At 40.5% G+C, this 23,154-nt stretch overlaps 1 protein-coding gene across 1 annotated transcript; it reads right to left on the bottom strand.

Annotated features, from left to right (window-relative positions):
* Nucleotides 1-22,359, bottom strand: LOC125882044 (phosphatidate phosphatase LPIN2-like). The gene is made up of 20 exons (XM_049565658.1): nucleotides 22,268-22,359; nucleotides 13,004-13,204; nucleotides 11,812-11,907; nucleotides 10,846-11,141; nucleotides 10,653-10,769; nucleotides 10,359-10,485; nucleotides 9,712-10,180; nucleotides 8,567-8,666; nucleotides 8,133-8,320; nucleotides 6,683-6,776; nucleotides 5,940-6,009; nucleotides 5,755-5,838; nucleotides 5,510-5,583; nucleotides 4,851-5,007; nucleotides 4,417-4,565; nucleotides 3,251-3,337; nucleotides 2,988-3,140; nucleotides 1,839-1,953; nucleotides 1,558-1,661; nucleotides 1-1,458 (listed from the first exon to the last, which is right to left on the bottom strand). The coding sequence occupies exons 2-20, from the start codon at nucleotides 13,193-13,195 to the stop codon at nucleotides 1,314-1,316; spliced, it is 2,817 nt and encodes a 938-aa protein (XP_049421615.1). The 5' UTR covers nucleotides 13,196-13,204; nucleotides 22,268-22,359; the 3' UTR covers nucleotides 1-1,313.
* Between the last annotated feature and the right edge of the window lie 795 nt (nucleotides 22,360-23,154).

Genomic DNA, 23,154 nt, shown 5'->3' with positions numbered 1-23,154 from the left:
AAAAAATCCTCAATAATGTGCAAAATAAGCTTTAATTGTTCTTTCAAATACAGTTTGTGCTTTTACAAAAGCATCATCCAACATTTGATTTAACAGTTCATTAATACAATAACACAGTAAATATAATATGTACAGAGTTTATACTTAAACTATAAAATGACTTTAAATAATTCACGTTTTCTCACCCCACACTATCTAACAAATAGAAAGCAGATCAAACAGTTGAATGCATTCATAAAACAGTCATCCAAAACATACTTTGTGCTTATATTGTTACATCATCATGTAACCTGGATTATAAGGAGGTAATCACAACAATCTACTGAAAACTCATGAAGCAGCAGCAAAGTATCTTCACTGAAAAGTGAAATATGACTCCACAAAACCAGGAAATAACAAAAGTTAATCACTTTCATAGAAAGAATTCACAATTTTCTTTACTTACAGCAGCTGCTGGGTGTGAAAATGATCATAACAAAAAACGAGGCATAACATTAATATACTGTACAATGGCAAAGTCTGACAAAAACATCCCGCAAAGATCAGTTCATCAAAAATAGTTGTCTACTATCAGTCTAACTTAACTAAATCTTCATCTGGAAAAATACTTAATACCAAACAGCAGCAGTGTCTAAAGTACATAAAGGACTTTTTTTTATAATTGCAGTGATGCAATTATTACCTATGAGCCAAATATTTCACATTCTTTTCTTTATAGCACAATAGTGCAAAATCACTAAGCTACGAAGACTATTAAAGAGTGAATAAGGCCTTAAATGGATGAAAACAGCTGCTATATATATTACCTTGTACTTTTATGACAGCTCACGAGTCAGAGAGCGAGAGCAGTACAGTCAGTATTTTTGTTTCACAGCGAACAGTGGCCAGTTTAAGCACCTCCGCCGCCTGAGTAAGTGCTGAGGGAATATATTCTCATAAAGCTTTGTAACAGGAAAACTATGCAAATGGTAAGAACAATAACTGATAAGTCATACTTTGGCTGTGGTGCGTGCCAGAAGCTGACAGAGTCTTCAAATACACCTCCTGACTGTAGCTCGAGCACAAGAGCACAAGACCATGAAGGGAGTAAGCTCAGAGTGAGAAGATGATGTGCATTAAAAGATAAGGAATACATAAATATCCCAAACTTTTTTCCCTAAAGTGGAATGTGTCTAAGACAATATCGAACTATTCCAGTAGCCTAAAAACTGACAATTACAAAACTATCAATAATATAAGCCAGTGCGTACAGACGTAACTGTTCAGTTAACCTGATTTCAAGTATTTTACTGAAACATTCACATCAGTTTAAGTTACAGCAGCTCCTCAAAACACACCTCAGCGATCGGCTGCCTCCAGTAACAGAAGGAGCTGAACTCTGGGCAGCTGAAGGTGGCATTGTGTTGTGAACTTCGTAAAGGGAAAACGTGCTCCACCAGCTCACTGAGCCGGCTGTATCTGTGAAGCGAAAAAGCAGCAATGGGAACAATAAACATCTGTGTGAGAGAAACAGCTGACCAGAGCAAACAATGACTTCAGCGATGCTTCCATACTTACGATGTTTTATTGCCTTTGGCCTGCTCCAGGATCAACTCCCCTTTGGGGTTCACTGTGAATATTCGACACACGGGCACGCCCACTTGCTTGTAGGCAAACACGTCCTTAAACACAGGAGGGAAAGAGTATAAGCATCGTTGTCAGAGAAATGGAATCTACCCGAACAAAACATTACACCTCTTTTTCATTAAAACATAATCTGCTGTGATGAAGAAAAGTGTGTGATCGTGAGGAAAAGATCCAAACTTAAAATGATACAGTAACAACAAGTTAACACTTACGTTTTCTCTGTTCCCAAAGGCTGCGTAGAAGGGATGTGTGTTTGGGAAAAACAAGTTCTTGATGTCTGTGAGGCATTCGATCTTGAACTTCTCGGGCTTTTTTTCGATGATCTCTCTAACAAGAGAAACACAAAGAAAGGATTGCAGACTTTAACCTTTGACCTTTCACTGCTGCTGCAGCTGCCTAGTTTAAATTTAGACCATTTCTAATCACATATGACCATTTAGAGTCAAATAATATCCAAAATGCACAGAGAGAAACAGGTTAGTGGAGATTCTGGTTTTCCAATACTGTTCAAGTCTGTCTTTAGATGCTGAACAGTGCAGGATGATGTGATAACTAGTGTGACCCACACTGAAACATTTACAGTCCAGCAAACAGAAGACAAAGCAGATTTGCTGTTATTGTATTGGGATGAATTAATATCTCAATTTTACGACCTTTATACTTGAACACCAAGTCTCAGAGGCAAATATTGTACTAGGGTGCTTTCACACCTGCTCTGTTTGGTTTGGTTCAATCTAACTCAAGTTCGTTTGCCCCCTAAGAGCAGTTCGTTTGGGCAGGTATGAACTCAGCAATCATACTTGGGGGCGCACCAAAACAACTGGACCAAGACCACCTCTTCAAGAAGGTAGTTGTATGTATGTGAGTATATGAAATCTACATCCTGCATCCAAAATATGTAAAGCTACTGCCCTCTACTGTTTGAAACATGCTAATGCAGTTGAATTTTGCTGTTGGACCTTCTGGTGGCAGGTTATGTGTATGGTGGTAGCTTTTGTCACCAACCAAACCTCCGTCTTTCACTTCGCAGCAAGAACGTGTGAATAGTCGTGCCTTAGTCCCTGCCTCTCAGCTCTGTCTATGTTGATACTTCTTCACGTTATAGACAAATTTCCAAAATAGAGACACTTCAGCCATAACTCTGAGATTAGTTTCTCTTGGCGCTAAATAAACTCTAAAACCATCACCACCAATGTCAGAGATCTGTTAATGCTGCATCATCCTTGGTCAATCAAAAGAGGCTGATAAACATTTAGCACTTAAATCCTGCAGTGAATTTAACTTGTGCCTTGCCTTTTCCAAATAATGCTACTGACTGAAAAAATAACTTAGAGTAAATGTTCAGGTAAAGGATTTGTTACCTGTGGAAGGCAGAGAAGAGGCTGCTGGGAGAGAGCATGAGGGGTCCTTGAGGGAGGAGAGTCCCTCTGTCGTTCACCCAGTGCAGATATCCTCGGGTCATGTCAGCCATGCCGATTGCTCGGGCCGAACAGTACAGGAACTTGTAACCATTCCTGTAGTGGTCAGACGTTAATCGATGGATTAAAAATTTTACTTTAACCAGAGCAACTTCACTGTTGGTCATCTTTAACACTGAGAGAATAGTAACCAATCTCTATCTTACTCATGCACTGAGTGGTAAAGCTTGGCGATGCCTTGATGAGTCCAGTCTTTCCCGAGCTGAGGCAGAATCTGACCAAACACATCTGATCTGTGAGGGGATAATTAGGGTACTCAATAAAAAAATAATTTCACATTTTTTCTAAATTAGATTGAAGGATTTTAAATGAATACTTTACCTCACAAGTGACCATTTGTATATCAATTACTCACCCTGTCTTCTATTTAATTCATGAAGAAAACTTTGTTTTTATCACATGGCTCTGGTGAACGACGAATCCAAAAAGTTCTTGATGAATTTAAGTCATTTCCACGTCCACGTCTAACCACAGAAAAACTCTATCAAAACATCTGTTTACAAACTCTCACACAACTTGTGCAGTATAATCCAAGTCCCATATTTACAGTCATATGCTCAGTACTTCCCAAACAGACAGCCCTTTGTGACAGGAAAATGAACTGAAAGTGATACTTATCTATACTCTTTACAAAGCCAGACTCCATTTATAAAAACAGTCATTTTTACCTCACTGAGCACAGTAGCTGCTGATTTACCACTGCCTTGATCAGTTAGTACATCTGTGTTATTAAGTGACTTTGTTGAATCTGAACTAACCCTTTAAAACACCAAAGTCACACAATAACACAAACTAAGGAACTGATTTTAACGGTGTTAGACCAGCAGCTCCTGTGTTCAGTGAGGTAAAATGACTGTTTCTGTCAATGGGGTCTGGCTCTGAAGAAAGCCTAGATATGTCTCACTTTCAGATCAGTTCTCTGTCGTAAAGGGCTGTGTGTTTGGGAAGTACTGAGCATATGACTGGATAAATGAGACTTGGATTAAACTGTACAAGGTGCATGAAAGCTTGTAAACAGATGTTTTGATATAGTTTTGCTGTTGTTAAACGTGGCCCCCTCTGACCTCAATTCACCAAGCATTTTCTGAGTTTTTGGAATCTTTGGTCTCCGAGGAGGCATTAGAGAAAAACTAGGTTTTCTTCCTTTATTTAAAATAACACAGAATGAGTAACTGATACACAAATGGTCATTTTGGAGGTGAAGTATTCCTTTAAATCTGCCTGACCTGCCTCAGAACAGTTATTTATTATCGCTACCTAAGAATAAACGTAATATAATTATGAAGAGGTGCATATTTAGACTTTTTCTTACTTGGTGATGGTGCCATCAATGTCAGAGATTATGACCTTGTCGTCCCAGTTCCACAGGTAGATGGTGCCCTCGCAGCGACATGTCCCCTGATACTGAGTGGTTATGCTGAAAGTGACATCATTAGGCCCCTCCCTCAGCTTCAGGCTGGCCTGTAAGAGACAGAAGATGAATGGAGTTTAAAAGAGTACGCAGATTAAGCACTTTATCATCCTGGTAAGACTGTACAACAATTGGAAGAAGAAATACAGTCACTTTTTAAGGCAGCAGGGAGTCAATAATGGTATCTTACTGTTACATACACAAAAAATAAACAAAATAAATGAAAGCTCTGCTCTTCCCTCTTAGTTCAACTTTTTCCACTGGGCTTCATTTGACATTTTCAAATAAACAGCAAACTGTCTCTGACTAATTTTTTCAGTGATCACTTGTCTTACTATCTGCTCAGACGACAGACGGAGGGACTTCTTGTAGGAGGGACAGGGCGCTGGTGCTGGGCCCTGTGTCTGCACATGCTCAGTAGGCGGCAGAGCAGGTGCCACAGCGTTCAGCTCTTTAGTCTCATCGTCGCTCGACCACTCTGCTGTTTTTTGCCTGCAGGAGAGAATACAGTCTGAAGAGAGACCAGCAAACAATTGCAAGTGAATTCAGACAAATGTACATCAAAATAAGCACACTAACAAGACAACACACTGACATAAAGCCATATTTACAAGTGTGTGATTCAGGGTCAACAAGACAACCCTGCAGAATCATTTACAGACACTAGAGGGCAGCAGACCTCATCATCTTATCATCATGTTACTCTGCTTTGTTAAAAATTAAATGTGCAGAATCTTTTTGACTTCTTATTCTACGTAAAACCTACATGTATCTTTAGTAATGTCTAGACCAAACTACAAACTCCCAGCTCCCTGGCTCAGGCAATATTTAAAGTTGAATTCTCAGTGATGAGTTTATGAGTCATAAAATGACAGCACTGCTCTCTGACTAACATGCTAATCCAGCCTGTGTGGGACATGTTTACCCAACACTGCTTGTGTTGGTGTGTGACTGTAGTGTTGTGAGGAAGCCACAGCTTTTGCTGCTGACTCACTGTGTTTCTGGGGCCTGGTGAAGGGCAGGGCTCTCTCTGGACTCCTGTCTCTCCAACTTGGTCTCTGATGATAACTGAAGAAAGGAGGAGACACCATCAGCCACGTTGTCATAGAAATGCAAAACAGGGATGTTATGGTTACTGACAGCCTGTTCCGCATTTGACTAGAATCATTTACAATGCAAAGTCAGACTGACATCCATGTTACTGTAAACACACAGATGGCTGAGTCACGTAATCAGTACCTGCTTCACGCTGCTCTTTCTCCAGAACCACCAGCGTCCAGACTTTTTTGGCATTTTCTCCTTCACCCAGGCCTCCTCTGTAGCCTGCCATCCAGATAAATTATTCATGTTTAAATAGATATGTATGAGCACATACTATATAAGATCCAAGAGTACACTATAAACACATTAGATTGAGAGGATACCTTTGGCAAGTTCTTCTGAAAAGCCTGCATACTTAGTATCAATGGTGCGGCCAGTGTCCAGTTATAATACCTGGAAAAACAGGCTTATTTAGCTGTAATGTGCACATTATGTCATTTTTAATAAAGATATACTGTGCAGGATTTTCCTACAAAAACAAAAAAAACATGGTTCACGGTTCATGGTTTTGCTTAAAATTCACACAGGAACCGAACAGCAGGCTCCCAGGTGAAAGTCCAAAGTTTGTTGGACCCATCCACCTTCTGTCCCACCTGCCTATATGGACTTTGTCACTCTTTATGTTATGATAGTTGCTGGAGGCATTTCAAAGTTCTGCTGACCGGGGCATATTATACCACCGTAACAGGTGTCTCTCTTCATTCGTGTCTTACGCCAAAGTCCACTGACAAAGGGGCGGTATTTGACAACTTGGGTGTCACCCACTGCCTCTAAAATTGACGTAACCGGAGCTAATCATACCATCGTGAAAAGTGCCTCTTTGTGTCAGTCTTTGATGCTAAACTCACTGACAAAGCGGCTGTATGTGACAAGTTCAGAGCGAGAATGGGCTGAATATAGTGAGGCAAAAGCCAATCAACAGTAAATCTGGGGCTGGCTTTAACTTTGGTTTTAGCTGGAGAGTGTGTTCACAGTTACCAACAATCCTGCATAGTATATCTTTAATGATTCATATTAATTAAACTGTGAGTCCAGTGACTGTGAATTAGGGAGGAAGAAGACTCACCTGTTTGCAATTTTCACCACCAAATTGGGATTGTCGATGATTGCTGGATTCTCAGCAAATTCATTGTAGGTGATGATGTGCTCCATGAACTTTTCTGGAATAAATGCAATATAAAAGCCTGATTGTAGACTATGAAAATTGCTCATAATATTAATAACATCATCAGGATGCAGCAGCTGAGAAGCAGGACAGTCAAAACATGTTATGCATCCTGCTTATTTAATCCTTATTAACAGTCATTCAAAGGTTTATTTGTCACATAACTTGACTGGTGAAATGCAATGTGGTGCTCTAATGTGCTAAAAACTATTAAAAATAATGATTGGAGAAAAGAAATATCATGTATGCTATTCAAGAAAGAAATTTATAATATAGGTCAAATAGTAAAATGTGTTTATGACACAAGTGCAACTACGCAATGATTTATCAGGCAAACAGACAATAAATCTCTTTTTCCATTTGCAAGATAACTATTAGAATCCTGCAGTATAGTGTAGTCAGCTGCTGCTTTCAAAATCTACTTTCCAACCTGTATTCTGTTTTTTAAAAAGAACTAAAAACTACATTTTCCAAATGTAGCATCTTCTGTTTGAGACATGTTGCATATGCAGATATCACGGGCAATTTAGGAGCATTCTTTGGACATGTGTACAGCATTCGAAATGTGCGTCTCAGCTGGGGTTTTTACTGCAGTTTGTGACCCGGGGCCTCTTGCCTTATAATAGTCACCTCGCACACACCAACGAGGCAAAAGTTTGCAAGACTGCAGCAAATATAAACGTCCAAAAGAAAGGCCCACACCCACTGTTAAACATTATGAAAGACTTGGATATCAACAGGTTGACTGTAAAAATTATGGACATAGCTACCATGACGTCACCCACTGGTTTGTGAACTCCCATTTTGAAACCTCTGATTTGGCATTCCAGTCGTCGCCATCTTGGTTTTTTTGAGCTAAAACTGGTCATATTTGGACGAGAGATTAGAGCTGTGGAGGAGCAAGGGGTGGATCTAACTGACAGAGGACACTGCCTGGCCACGCTTTTAATTGTGCTTAACTTTAAGTCATATAAATATTCACTCCTTATACAGTTGTCATGAATGTTGAAATTAGTTTGTACCTTTCTGTTTGTACTAGGCTGTAAATATGTAAATTTCTGCTGTTAAGTTGGGCACTTTAACATGGGGGTCTATGAGGATCGAGCCAGCCTCAAGTGGCCGTTCAAAGAACTGCAGTTTTTGGCAATTCCACGTTGACTTCATTTTTCAGCCCTGGAGGGTGCTGCTTGGTTTAAGGAATAAAGGAGGGGGGCTGTGTTTGCACGGTTGAACGAGACATGTGAAGAGCTTAGTAGGAATATTGTCTTTTTCAGTTAAGGGCAAAAACTGAATATCTTGTGCATGTAACATAGTCACTGTTACTGCAGTTGGTAATTGCTGCTAATATTACCTTTAGGGATCTCTGAGTTCTCAGCAACGCCTCCACACAGTGACAGGGTGACGTCAGACAGGTCACCAGCAGAGTCAGACAGACACTCGGTGCCGCTGTCTGCTGCTGCACTGCCTACAGACTGGGGGGACTGGGATCCAGAGCGCCTCCCCATCTCAACCCAGTGTTTAGGAACCTGCTCAGACTCACTGAAAACACACACACACACACGGTCTAATTTCACTCAGCAGCAACCACTGAGTTGCATTAACAGTTGCAACCATACAAGTATGGCTCAGTATCATACATCAACATTTTTTAGCACAAACCCAACTGTGGGTGCACAGAACAAGTACTGAAAACTGTTCAGTACCAGAAGTTGGAAATTAATGTTTTGTCATACATATTATATTCATACTGTACATAATTAAATACCTGGATTCCCAGGTTTGTACCTTTTTGGGAAGTACCGGGCAACAACGTCAGGTTCAAGTGCATTCAGGTCATCCAGGTAAATATCTTCAGGCCCCTGATGTTGGCTCCTCTTCCTCACACCTTTTATTAAAGCAAGAAAACAGACGCCTTCTCAGAAATCGCTGACTTCGTTTTTTTCCTTTCCACTTCCTTTTCTTTGCATGTGAATGCAGCGCAGCCCCAGACACAGAATATAGACTCAGAAACCACATCCTTCCTGTTGACATTCATTTACAACATTCACAGAGTGTATGTAGAGTACACTCACAAAATCTGATGTTTTACTGAAGACTTTCCCACGTCATTTCAGATGCTACGTAAGAATTACTGAACCATTAGAATTATAATAAGCCTCTATATAAACTGTAAACATGTCAAAGGCTGATAGAATTCAAGGTTTATAGCCTATTTTAAATACATTTATTTGTTTGATTCCCCCCATTCATTGTACTCAGTGACTGATAATTGCTTTTTTCTCAAAAACAGGAAGCAGCTGCATTCTTTATTTTTTGGTAGCCTACAATCTTCCTATTCTTGCCATAATTATATTATCTTGAGATATTAGGGAGAGGACAATTAGGAATGGGTGTTGGTACTTGATACCTTTAAGATATCGACCAAAATCACCCAGTACCAAGCAGTATCAAAAGATTTCCAGTCAAACAATACCTGCATTTAATAGCTATCGCAATGAGCTGTCAGATCCCCGACCGTCCCAAACCCCCACGGGAACTTTCTGTTGCTGCCGTCTCCAGAGCCAATCAGTTCAACATCCCTGTTAGCACACGCTAGCATGTAACACCCAGACCTTTAATGGTCCCAAGAATCTCACACAGACACTGACACAACTCAACTCTGTCGATGAACTCATAAATAACCGTAGAGCTCACGCACCTGCAGCAGCTACTACCCATACAGTCTGCGGTGGGGTGATGTTGAGCATGGTGTATTTGACGGAGTTAATAGTTGAACATGCCAAGATGCCACCAAAACACCCTGCCCTAAGAGCATAATTTCCATTCCAATAATTTTCATACAGCCCCTAAGACGATCCTGTTTTTATAGAGAAACAGAACCAACAACTTCTGTATTTTCAGAAACCTAGTTATAAAGGACGTTGTGTTACCTCTCCTCTTGGCAGGGGAGTCGGTGGCTTTAGAGGAGGCGCCTGATTCAGGACAAGCTGCTGCCGAGTCTCCAGCCATGTTACTCCCTCCACTGGCAGCAGAGCCGCTGCTCCTGCGGCTGGGTGGCGAAGACGTCCACCTGGTCTTACGTGTGTTTTTTAGGCTGAGGTCAGAGTTCGTGGAAATGGCCTCAGAGGTAAAACTGCTTGACATTAAATCTGAAATGTCCTGCTTGTGCTTGGTAATGTTTGTATTGCACGATGAAGCTTCGGGGGGCTGTGGTTTGCAGCTGCGCTCATCAGCTTTGATGGTCCGGGGCTCTGGCTTTACAATACTACAAATGGGATCAGTGGCTCTCTCTTCATCCCTCTCCTCCATGGCTTCTGTGCTCAAGATAACCCTGAAATGTGTGTTCTCAGAGGGAGTGATGGTCAGCGTCTTTGGCTCTGATTTGTCCTTTTTGTTGACCTGAATGCAAGAAAGGCAAGCAGGGAAAGCTTAAACACACGTGCATGCATTTCCAAAAAATCTCAGCAAGCCTCTACATATTGCATAAATGAGGATATGAACTTGCAATTCAACCCTACCAATCTCCTCTCATCTCAAAGTTTAGGCCAGACCCTACAAGTCTAGGCCTGAGCCTTACCCTGGTGGATTCAGGAAACTCTCCCCAGGTCCACTGAATGTGGGACTCAGCCCTGAGCATGCTCTCTCCCGGCTTCACCATCAGTTCAGAGTCACTCTTGGGCGACATGGGCTCTGACATCTCCCTGCTGTAAGCAAACACCACATTTCTACTGAGTCAGCGGTCATGAAGTCACGGGAGCGATTTGTTTTACTCAGCCCTGCCTGTTTTGATAAAGTGAACTGTCTCATTGTGTCCCTGTGCTTGTATGAACAATGTAAATATATGACAGGACAGAATGAGTGGGTGGCGTACGCAGTGCAGGGGGACCAGTCTCCATCAGAGAAAGGGTAGCTGTCCCACTCAAGGGCAGTAAGGGGGGAATGTTGCCTGTGGTCCATATTGTCCTTCATCACGGAGAGTGTAGATCCCCTGAAGACAGGAAACAATGAAATTAATAAAAGGCTTATGATGAATAAGAGATAAAAAAACAGCTTTTTCTACTTACCGTCCATTGTGCGTGTTGTGCTCCTCATCTGAACTGAGCTCACACAGCTCCAGCTCCCCGCCTGCAGGTGTGCTTTGCTCCTCCTTGCGTGGCTCGGCCTTGTGCTTCCTCCTGCGTCTCCTCTTCTTTTTCCCGGCTGTGCTGAAGCAGGGTGGGAGGTTTCCAGAAGCAGAGTCTTCTGGACTCAGAGGCTGAGTGTTCTCTGCTGCTGATCCACCACATCTGGGGTCCCTGCTCCAGAGCAGGGCCTCTTCTGTGGGGATGGGCGAGGTCACCAGGTGGGCTGGGACAATCTCCTGTGTTGAGGTAAGAAAAACCTTTATACACTGGCCTTTAGACACCAGGGGTGTTTTATGGGGGGTTTTTCACACGATTAATTTGCACACCAGTGAGCTTGTCTGCACCTGGTATTAACATGTATCTTGGGTGAACTGATCACAAGTGGACAGTGCTAAATGCAAATGTAAACGACCACAAAGATGCATTTTGATTTAACAATTGTGCATTGGGCCCTTTTGAACTTCTAGCGTAAGTTACATAAGCAGTAACAAAATCCGAACTGGATATGCATGATAGACACAGATGTGAACGGGAATGTGTCTCAGCTGTCCACTTGTGCTCGGATCACCAAAACGCATATTAATACCAGGTGTGAACAGGCTCAATATATGGTTTCTGCTGCACAAGTATAAATCCCGCTTTAAGGGTCTACAGCTGCTGCATGCTGCTGTGAGGGTGTTGCTAGTCACAGTGATGCTTTCAGCCAAATGCTAACATCAGCATGCTAACATTCTGATGTTGCACAGGTATTTGTTTACCATGTTCACCATCTTAGCTTATCATGTTAGCATAAAGAAGTGTTTCATGTTGTCATCCAAGTGATTTATTTCTACTAGTAAACATCACTTTAGCTGAAATTCAATATAAAATTCTTTCATTTATCATCATAAACTGTTGAAAACTCACATTGTGCTTCTCCGTCTCCTGCACAAAAAAGGCCTCTCCATTGTCTCCAAGCTTCATGTGCAGCTCCACAGGCTCCCCATTGATTTCTATGTCAATCTGCAGAGTCAAACAACACAACTCTGTACAAAGCTTTGCTGTGTACTTCACCACCTTCTCCTCAGTTGGCTTCAGGTTTTAGCAGACGTTAATGAGGTCTGCTTACAGCAGTAAAGCCCCATATGCATGCACAACAAAGCTTATGGACAAAAAAAAAACTGTGCCACAGATTTACCTTAAGATTTAGAGCTAAGCCACAGAAAAAAAACAGGGAACAGCTTGTACAAAAGCTTGCTATTTTCAGCAAATGCCACCAGTTTCTGTGCATGTGTTAAACAGACAAGGTTTGACTCAGACCTGGGTTGCCTGGATGGAATTAGGTTTTTATAAAAAGGTCAATATGATACAAGTAAACACAGTATGTAGGCTGTATGCACAGCAATGCTTTTTTATCTTTAAATAATCAGAAAGGTTAAGGAAATTACCTAAATATACTGAAGGTGTCTGCAAGATGCTGACATTTTACAAGCGCTCGAGATTAGTCTGTTTTTTCCTGCTTGGTTTCTTAACAATGACAAACATTTGATGTCTCCTCTGCCACAAACAGATGACTTCCTGCAATGTCTGACTCTCCTGAGAGCTTTTTTTGAATGGGTTGAGAATAAGAGGTTGAGAATAAGAGGCTAAATTGAGCTTAAGTCTGTCTATCCCACCTTAGTCCTCAGCTGACAACTACACAGTGTCTATAAATAGAGAGAAAGGGCAGTCTGCTCTTGTGAGAAGCAGAGAGTGGATTGGATGGAAATGTTCAGAGAGCTTCAGAGGGAAGGAGAGGTGCTAAGGGCCACTACAGAGCTGGAAAAAGTATTGTGCAGCTATCTCACAATTTACTGCATGTTACTGCAGAGTTTTGATTGCAGGGTGAGTGAAATATGACAATGCGCTGCCACTGCAATAAAGGTAGGGGGGATTTTTTTAAGGTTTTGAGGTGGAAAATCACTTTAGTTGCACAATTAATCAGGCATTACTTTTCATGTTCTTTAATAAATAGAATTAACAATGTGTGTGTAAATCATTGCCTCAGAACTTTTAGCTAGTAGACTCAAAACTAAGCATCCAAAATTCAGTCATTATGATCATTTTTTTGGGCACTCACTACTTTCTCCCTGGAGCGAAGCACCCCCAGTTTTCCAAAGCGGACGTGGAAAGGGGAGCACTGGAACGTCCCATCAGGCTGTCGGACCACGATCACGTCAATGCAGCCCGACAGAGTGGCCTGATTGAGCCCCTTATACAGCTCCTTTACTGTCACCAGCACCTGGCCCGCCAGCTGCCCCACGTAGTTCATGGTGTCCACCTGTCAATAAAAACACACTTTATTAAATGGGGCATTCAAATTTTAAAATACATCAAACATTTATGACAAATGGCATAAAGGGATAGTTTGGATTTCTTGAAGTGGGGTTGTATGAGGCACTTATCCATAGTCAGTGTATTATATACCCAAACGGTATTATACTGCATTTGGAAAATACCGGTACTTTGAAATTGATTCAGTTCATTAATTTAGTTAATTTATTTTACTCATTTATGCACACAAACACCTTTCTTGTTCCTATTGGAGCACAGATTGCACAAGTGGTGTGTATGACAACACCTGTATCAACACTCGCAGCTGGCGCACATGAAAAAAGACGAGAAAGTCTGCCTTGCAAAGGGAGACAACACGAGACAACACAAACTTGGTGGGACATTTGAGTTGCCAAACCGTGACGTCTGTACCGAGATACTTACTGAACCATGATTTTTTGGTACCGTTACGCCCCTACTATTTATTGTTCTAAAGGTTTGTATCCAAAAGGACTTTTCCTTAGGAAAAGTACCGAAGAGTAACGAAAAGTATCGAAATTCATATTGGTATTGGTACCGAAACAAAGATTTTTGTATCGTGACAACACTAGTATTATTTATTCAAAATATTTTCACTGCTTTACCTCAATGTCAGACAGCAATTTCTGACGGGAAATGAAACTTTTTATATCACTCTCTTGAAAGCCAGACTGTTGAGAAAAACAGTAATGTAAACTCGCTGAACACTGGAGCTGCTCGTCTTCTGCTGCCTGGATTCATTGTTTTGTTTGTGTTATTGTTTGGCTTTAGTGTTTTAAAGAGTTAGTTCTGATTCACCAAAGTCAATCGTAACACAAACTATTTAACTGATCGAGGAAGCTGTAGACCAGCAGCTCCCGTGTTCAGCGAGTTTAAATTAATGTTTTTCTCAATGGAGTCTGGCGGCTTTTGTGCTGTCTGACAGAAAGGTACAACGGTGATAGTGTTCTCAATATAGCATACACTTCAACCAATACTGATCTTTATAAGGTGGGCCTTTTTTTAAGTTGCTAAAATATGTTTTGTTGTTACCCCTGTCCACAGCAGTGCATTGCTAAGCTTCCATGGCGGTACTTCTGTCTGCTTCTCCAAACTGTTGGCACGCCTACCACCATTTCCTGTAGATAATACACTAACTTACAAAGCACCTTATACAAGCCCGCAACAAAAAAAAATCCTAACTGTCCCTTTAAATATAAATTAAGGTCTTCTTTATAAAAAGTGGGACGTAATCAACATCCGCAAGAATTTCAAGCCATAAAATTATAAAATACTAAAAATAATATGAGTGTTTGTTAGGAGGAATAACAGTTGTTTTTTCTTTAATATTTTCATCATTTACTGTGTGTACCTGAAATCCCATTCCACCCAGTTAGTTTGTAGTTTCTCGCCTACCGAAAAGAAAAAAAGACTACAATCCTACGGAGACTGTTTTCAGGAAGTGACATCAGTTTCTGGGGGAACTTAAAGGGGTCAAGTTGGGTGAGCATAAACCTTCACTCATCTTTTTTCTCATGTTTCATGATTGTCACACTCTTAAAGTTTCACCCTGTCAGGTTAAATTCTGAATTGTGTTCTCTGTTAGGTTTATGGACCAATACAAACCAGCCTACCCTTAGGTACTATACTCTGAGTGGCTGAGATTAGCCACTATGTTTTCCTAACAGTTAAACGTATCACTATGTTTTTTATAATAAAAAAAAAACTTGAGAAATAGCCTACATCTTTTTTATCATGAAGTTATGAGGCCAGAATTAAGCTGCATAACATAAATGACCCAGTGAGCCTGTATTTAAAGACAGTATTCTGCATTTATTAGCTCCTATAACAAGTTAAAACACACCTGAATCTCTAGCAGAGTGAAACCACACACTACTTTCTTTCTGCGTCTTACTAGGTCAGTGTCCCGGCAGTAAGGCTCCTGTTGATCAGAATAGTCTGCAAAGGAAATGCATGCCGGTCCCTAAACACAGCGGCTCTGTCCCATTTTCCTCAAAAGAGTCTTGAGCTGACGAAGACTTAATCTGGCCCTCGACTGCACCTACAAGGCTGCTGCAGACCAGCGCAGAGCGGACACTGTGTGTTTCTGTCTACACATAAACCCACCCCAAAAATCACAATTTGGGCCAATATAATCAGCCACTTTAACTCTTTTTAAACTCACATGTCACTATTTTCACTATTTTAGCACATCACTTCACTGCTGAGTGTTCCACCAGTTTTTTAATGCACCTGGATTCTCTTGATCCTCCCTGTACGTCAGTGTTTGTCATGAGTGTCATTATGTGCTCTCAGCTGGGCTCAGCATCTGTAATTACTGTGGAGGGCAAAACACCATTTTCAATGTGAGCTCAAATATTTTTCAGATAAATGTTTGAATAACTGACCTATAGACAAGGACTTTTCATGTGTGCGTCCGTGTGTGTGTGTATATGCAGCCTGAACAATGACACCACAGCAGTGTGTTTCAGTATTTAGGACAATGGTTCACACTGACTAAATCAGAGCTGCATACCAGCTGGATGGACTTTGAAACCATTCAGGCTCAGTCTAGTATAGCCATGATAATTAACTCACCATCAGGTGACGACAGTGTGTCACCTAAATGCTGCTGACTTTCATGTGATAACAATATCATAATATAAAGAAGATAAATGGAGATAAATACTGGGAGATGATGGAGATTTGTCTGCAGATACACTAAAGTTTAAACACTTATGTGTACACTTATGTGTATGTCGTTGGAGCAGTGGAAAGACAAACCAAGATGGTTTTTGTGAGTTTTATTTTGTTTCTGTGGACTTTGAATAAAGTGTGTTTTATGAGGTTAAAATGGATGAGTTTGGCGATAGTGATTTCAGGGCACAGACTGTATAAAATAATGGCCATAACCTCTGTGACATCACCCATTGTTTCGTGGACTTCTGTTTTAAAACCTCAAGTTTGGCATTTTGGCTGTCATCTTGTTTATTGGAGCCAGAAATGACCACATAAGGATGAGAGGGTGGAGCTATGAAGTAGTGAGGGGTGGATCGGACTGCAAGCCCAAGGACACTGTCCATAGGCAGCTTGTCACTCAAGGCGACCAAGTTCTTAATTATGCATAATTGCAAGTCTTAATAAAATGTAAACAGGTGAGTTACATGAGACTTCACCCCCTGTACAGTTGTCATGAATGTTGAAATTAGCTTTGGAGACGAAAACCATTTTTTGTTCCAGGCTGTAAACATGTTAATTTCTGCTGTAAAGTTGGCTGTTTTAACATGGAGGTCTGTGGGAATGGACTCACTTGTGGAGCCAGCCTCAAGTGGCCATTAGAGGAAATGCAGTTTTTTGCACTTCCGCACTGAATTCATTTTTCTGTCCTGGAGGTTGACGCTCGGTCGAAGAAATAAAAGAGGGATGCTGTGTTCGCACAGTTGATCAAGACATGCAAACAGCTCAGTAGGAACATTGTCCTTTTCAGATATGGGCAAAAACTAAATAATTTCTCCATGTAAACACAGTCACTGCTACAGCAACTGGTAATTGCTGCTTCATTTTTTCAGTGCTGGAGGTTGCTGCTTTTTTCAGGGCTGTTTCTAGTTACCAAAAAGGATCTTACTCTTTTACAAAAAGGTCTATCTCTGTAGGGATCCTTTCTATAATTTGCCGGACAGTAAGAATAACACTCTGAGCCTGTCAGAGGCAAAAACACTTTTCGTGCTTAAATTGCAGCTTGTATCACACCTGTCGGCTGCAGCCCTCTTATTCAATACTGGACCACTTTCAAAAAATGTTGTTCCCATTAGTTACTTAGACACAAACACATGGGAATGTAGGATCCAGGTTTGAAATTACAGAGTAACCCTTTAAGGTTTAATATGTCTGGTTGGTGAATGTTACAAATCAATGAGCAGGATAGCTTTATGTTAATATTTGATTAACGGGATTGTTGCATCAGTGTAATCAAAGTATCTTGATTTGTAAGGCATGTGATACACTGGATTACAATAGAAAACAGATTTCCCATCTGGTCATTTTATCAATTTTTGAGAAAATTTAAAGTGTTAGATAATGTCACAAAATAAAATTATTTTTACTGTGATTTATCCATCCATTTATACATTATTGGTCACCTCCAATAGAAAGGTCATCAACAGGTGTTTGATTTGGATTCGAAATCAGGTCAATTAAATGCTGTCTTGGCTACAACAGGCCTCAGTTAAGCATAACTCACTCTGCATATTCAAATGGAGACCTCACCAGCACCCCAACTCACCAGAGTCCAAGGGGACTTCAGGTGCAGCCATCGGTCCTGCTGCTCTACAGGTGACCTCTCTGAGAGCTCCATGTCACCCCAACAGGAGCCTCCTCTCCTCCCCTGTCCACCTCAGCCAACCTGCTCCTGCTCTGTGCCATGCAGCACAAATCCTAGGACCTATTGTACCCCTGTGACTGAGCACAAACTCTAAAGGGAAATTTCCCCCAGCCTTTAGCCCTAAAACACTTACATAACCTCTTTGTAACGGCCCTGTCACCGCCAACTTGAGTCTGAAAAGTCTCTACAGAGTCCTAGAAACAGCCTGAAGGAACATTTTAATCTGCTTCTTTAAATAATTCATAAGTCATTTACTCTATACTGCAAAAACAATGACAAAGGCCCATTGAAAGCTGCATTTAGCGTGTGATGTAAAGCCGACCATACTGAGCGTATTTAAGCATGCTATAGTTGTTTTGCATTAGTTTCTCAGCTGAAGTGAAGCTAAAGCTGATAGAGATGCAGCTGTTAGAGGTCATGAACTAAATTTGACCAGTTAATACTCAAAAAGTCACCCAGATTCCACAACACTTCACTTAAAACTGCAAATGGCACAGAGGAAAAGTCAGGGGATCACCAAGGTTAGGATAAAACATCTGGGATCATGAATATATGAGCAAAATGACAATCCACCCAAAAGATGTTGTGATATTTCAGTCTTGACTAGGGCTGCACGACATGAAGGAAATATATGATAACGACATTGAATATTGCCATAAAGATATTACTTGCGATAAATAAACAGATATTAAAGTGTGCTTAATTCTGCCTTTCCTTTGCTTTCAGTAAATTGCTAAAATTTAAATAAAATACAAATCCAAAAAGTGCTTGTTGAGTTAAAGGTCCAGCGTATATAATTTAGGGGCATCTTTTGGCAGCCAGAGAACATAATAATCATAACTTTGTTTTCTTTAATCACCGGAAAGTAAGAATCGCTGTGTTTCCATTACCTTCGAATGAGCCGTTTATATCTACATAGGGAGCAGGTCCTAGTTTGAGTCCATTATGTTGTACTGCCATGTTTCTACAGTAGCTCAGAATGGACAAACCAAACACTGGCTCTGGATAGGACCATTCACATTTTGCCTTTTTGTGTCAGCTGCCGTAGTTCTCTTACATGCTTGGCACACTGAAGAAGTTTCAGTTGGTTGCAATGTTGCAGCCTCACCACTAGATGCCACTAAATCCTACACACTAGACCTTTAAAACAATGAAGGACATTATTCTAACATTCCTTTATCAAACAAACTGAACACTGAACTTAAGACAAAAGGCACCAATAGAAAAATAAGGCTAGTTACATTTTTAAGTCCAGTTTTCTGTTAATACTGTCTTTAAACTAACTAAAAAAATCCTTGAGTGCACTCTTTCGAGATGTGCTTATTGCCTTAGCAGCCAAAGTAGTAGACCAACTGAACAACATTTCCATCCCTACAGCCACGCTGCTAGCATGTCTAAAAATGACTGTTTAGTGATGATAAAGTCGCAACTGTAACTCAGTTATAAGTAATACAACAAAAGCTACTGCAGGCATTCACTGTGTTCTGCCACCGGTTGATAATAGGTTCACACTGTGTTCCTGTAATGTGCAGTGACTTTCCCCTCCAGTGAACCACAGCACATTGTAGAGTGAAAGTGCGATGTTCATGTAATGGACAAAGCAGAAGAGTCTAGATGAGAGTCATCAGTCGTGATAACAACGCTGCACAACCACAGCTCTCCAGTGAGCTGACTGCACTCTGTCTATTTGATCTACACAACACGCCAAATTTAGTAAAAGCCTCGACTCCCACAGCACTTCATATAGACCCCTCTGCTACAGCACACAGACGCAGAGAGAGAGAGAGAAAGAAAGAAAGAAAGAAAGACCTTTGGAGCTGAAGGTGTTGTATTTCCTCATTCACAGGAAGCAAACTGTAATAACTTCATAATTTTAAACTCTGTAGCTTGTCTCTTAGGTCCATCTCTGTGCTACATTACTAAATGCCCAGTACTTAATGATTACACATCCAGCACAACAAGATCTCACGACACTCTGAGGGGGCCTTAAGAGGTGTTAATCCTGTTTACAAGATTAGGACAAATCTAGCTTTCCCTGTCTCGGCACGTTCGTCCTGCTTACTTTACGTCCAGTGTCCAACGTGATTCTGCGTCGCTCACTGTTGCTCTGACCAACGTTGGGTCACTGCAGCTTTTTACTTCAGCCACCTGACAAATCTAACATCACAAGGGTTTTTATTCAGCTAACAGTACGCTGATAATGAACCTAGGGCTGCACCTTGCAGGTATTTACTTTATTCAGTTAATAATTTAGTCCATAAAGTGTCAGCCTAACAGTCCCAAACATCACAATATTGAATATATAATTTTATAAAACAGAGAAATGCAATAAATCATCACATGTAAGAGCAGCAACCAGAGCATGTATGGCAAACTAATCATTTCAGCATTAAATGCAGCCTATTATGTATGGGTGATATGGTCTCTGAGAAAAATATTAATTTGGATATCTCCACATTCACTGGTTTATCAGCTGTATTGGTGACTGTAAGAAGGAAAAGACAGCAGTTACAATTTGAGGTGCGTTTGAGGGGGTTGGGGAGTATTGTGATATTTTGCGTGGCAGTATTGTGTCTTTACACGGACGCCACAAATTGACTTGATACTCAAAAAGTCACCCAGATTCCACAACACTCAACAACTTAAAACTGCAAACGGCACAGAGGAAAAGTCAGGGGATCACCAAGGTTAGGATAAATCCTCTGGGGATCATGAATATATGAGCAAAATGACAATCCACCCAAAAGATGTTGTGATATTTCAGTTTTGACTAGGGCTGCACAACATGAAGGAAATATATGATAACGACATTGAACATTGCCATAAAGCTATTACTTGCGATAAATAAACAGATATTAAAGTGTGCTTAGTTCTGCCTTTCCACTGCTTACAGTAAACTGCTAAAATTTAAATAAAATAATTTGAGGTGCGTTTGAGGGGGTTGGGGAGTATTGTGATATTTTGCGTGGCAGTATTGTGTCTTTACATGGACGCCACAAATTGACTTTTTTACTTTATTAGGGTTGTAGGAATTGACACACTTAAGTATCTCTCAAACGCTGTATCCACCCTGCTGTCATTTTTATTTTATTTTTTAATACTAAAGGCAACTGTTGGTTCCTTTGGTCCGACTGGACAAAAAGAACACATAAAAAGTAAACTTTTTTATGCATATAGGTGTGTGTTCTTTACTTTTACTATGACAGTTTTCCTAAATTTAGATCTTTAAAAAAAGGCAAAATATCACCTTGCACACAGTATCGCACTAATTTGCAATATATTGAACTCCTTTATTGTTATTGTATCATATCACCAAATTCTTATCGGCTACTTAACTTAGACCTGTTGTCCCCGTTCATGGACACTTTTTTATGCCATCTAGTGGCAGTAAGAGCACCATACACTAATCCATGTAAAAACAAGTTGGCAGCCATCTCTGCCAAGTCAGTCTGCAGCCGATCCCGACACAAAAGTGAACAAGGTCCAAAACCTGATCACATTTTATGGTTGAAACTTGTTCATTTATGATTAATAATGTTTATAGTTTGATATGGAAAAAAATTTGACCGATTTTAGCAACAGTAACAAGCTGAGACACTGTTAATTAGGAAGTGCTCGTTTGAGGACATTGGGACTTTATTATCATTGACAATGTTTAGTATTTTATACTTATTGGGTCCTACTGATCACAAATAGCTAAGAGAAATGAAAATATATACCAAATAAAAGTTCTGGTCTCAGGAGGATATTGCAAATACAAATTTGACTTCTGGTAGCCGACTAGAATTTTAAAATCAGTTGCTTTTACAGTCCAGGTACATTGCAGATCACTGACGTGAGATGAACAGACTGAAAACTTTTATGTAATTAGATAAAATATATGTTAACAAAGTTTGGGGACATAATATACAATTGGAAAAAGTTATAAATCACAGTATATCACAACAGATGTTATCGCAATAGCATATCATAAAGCGTTTAAAATTGTAATAATATTGTATGGTGACTTAGGTATCCGGTTATTACAACAGCCTTAAGTAAATACTGTAAATACTGACTATTGTATCACAGCTGTGATATGATACAGAACACTGATCACAAATCAGGGTCCTTATCTCTGTTTGACAGTTTGCTGTTTAACACAATCAGATGATAAATCCTGTATACTATCAGCCACTGAGTGTGAAAACTATAATGCTCATTATGATAATAAAGATGTAGTCAAGTCTGTATAATAGCACCATTACTATTTATGTTATGCAACACCTGTAGATGATGTTAAATCTTCAGGTGAAGCAAAGTAGGCTATTATAAAACCTATGAGGCGTTCAGGGACTCAGCTGGAGGATTGAATTTGACAAGACAGACATTTCTGAGACAGACCGGAATTTTATAAATAGCAATAATATGTCGTACAGTAGTAAATGTCCGGTTTGTCTTCATGAGAAGACACAGAGTGTCTGCTAGTCCGTGTTTTATCGCTGATATCCGCTGTCACAACACTTCACACGCGACACTCAGTATTAAACAGGACTCACGAGTTACACACCAGCCGCTAATGACTCCTGTAAAGACTGCGCTGACACATTAACCAGCATTAATACACTTCCTGTCTGTTTTTATTCATTCAGAGCTGTTAAATGAGGAGGAGGGCTGATTATATCATCCTACCTGCTGGAGTAGAGGCTCAGCCGCAGGCAGTCACACCTTCAGTCAGCTCTTCCTCCACCGGTCTGTGTGTGTGAGCTTCTGCTGCTGCTGTGATGAAGCCGACACAACCACGTGACCCTGCAGCGCTCAGTGTGCACGTGATTACAGCATGAGGACGTAGGATCAGGTTCATTATTGGGGCTCATTAGGGGTATGTGAGGGAAGTTGTATGTTTGTTCTCCTGCACTGTCAACCTTTGAAATGTGGAAGTCCCTCAGAACATTTTTTTAATGAGAAATTTACATTTCTAAAAATAAAAATTGTCTCTCAAAACAAACTTGAAAACATTAAAAACGATCATTAAAAAACATATTTTAACATCGCTTCAGTAGTCGCAGCTCTCTGTATCTGTGAGGCACAGTGGCACAACCAAGAGGGGGCCAAGGGGGGCCATGGCCACCCTAATACAATTGCTGGCCCCTCCAACGAAAATTATTGGAGATTGACATTACTGTTTTTGAGAGGCTATAGTGCACTCATTTTTTATGCTAGCACAAAAGTAGTAGTATACTGTGAAACTAGACAACCTAAGGCATCCATTGGTACCAACTGTGTCAGTGTACATGTCAATGGGTCCTATGGGTACCCATGCGTCTCTCCTAAACTTGAAAGGGTTTGTTCCCAGTAAATGTTTGTTCCCTAAAATCAATGTAGTCCTTTAAATTAAAGCTGTATATTTGTATTTCTGAGGAGAAGAACAACCAGCCTATTTGAAGAACAACAAATTGCCCATCAGATACACATCACATTAAAACAGGATTGTTGTGGAACTCAGAATGTTAACTGTACCAGTGTTGGTCCATGCACATCGGATAATTAGTAATATTAACTGCAAAAAATCAGTTTGT

The sequence above is a fragment of the Epinephelus fuscoguttatus genome, linkage group LG21, assembly GCF_011397635.1.
Source record: "Epinephelus fuscoguttatus linkage group LG21, E.fuscoguttatus.final_Chr_v1".
Lineage (NCBI taxonomy): Eukaryota > Metazoa > Chordata > Actinopteri > Perciformes > Serranidae > Epinephelus > Epinephelus fuscoguttatus.
The sequence above is the reverse complement of the archived record's forward strand: the minus strand, read 5'-3'. Positions and strand labels throughout refer to the sequence as shown.

What these genes read in the sequence shown, in the direction of transcription:
- LOC125882044 (XM_049565658.1), bottom strand. Translation starts at nt 13,195, where the DNA reads ATGAACTACGTGGGGCAGCTGGCGGGCCAGGTGCTGGTGACAGTAAAG. An exon ending in TTCGCTCCAGGGAGAAAGTA is followed by an intron (nt 11,908 to 13,003) that starts GTGAGTGCCCAA and finishes TTGACTCTGCAG; the next exon opens with ATTGACATAGAAATCAATGG. An exon ending in GAAAGAGCAGCGTGAAGCAG is followed by an intron (nt 5,584 to 5,754) that starts GTACTGATTACG and finishes TCCTTTCTTCAG; the next exon opens with TTATCATCAGAGACCAAGTT.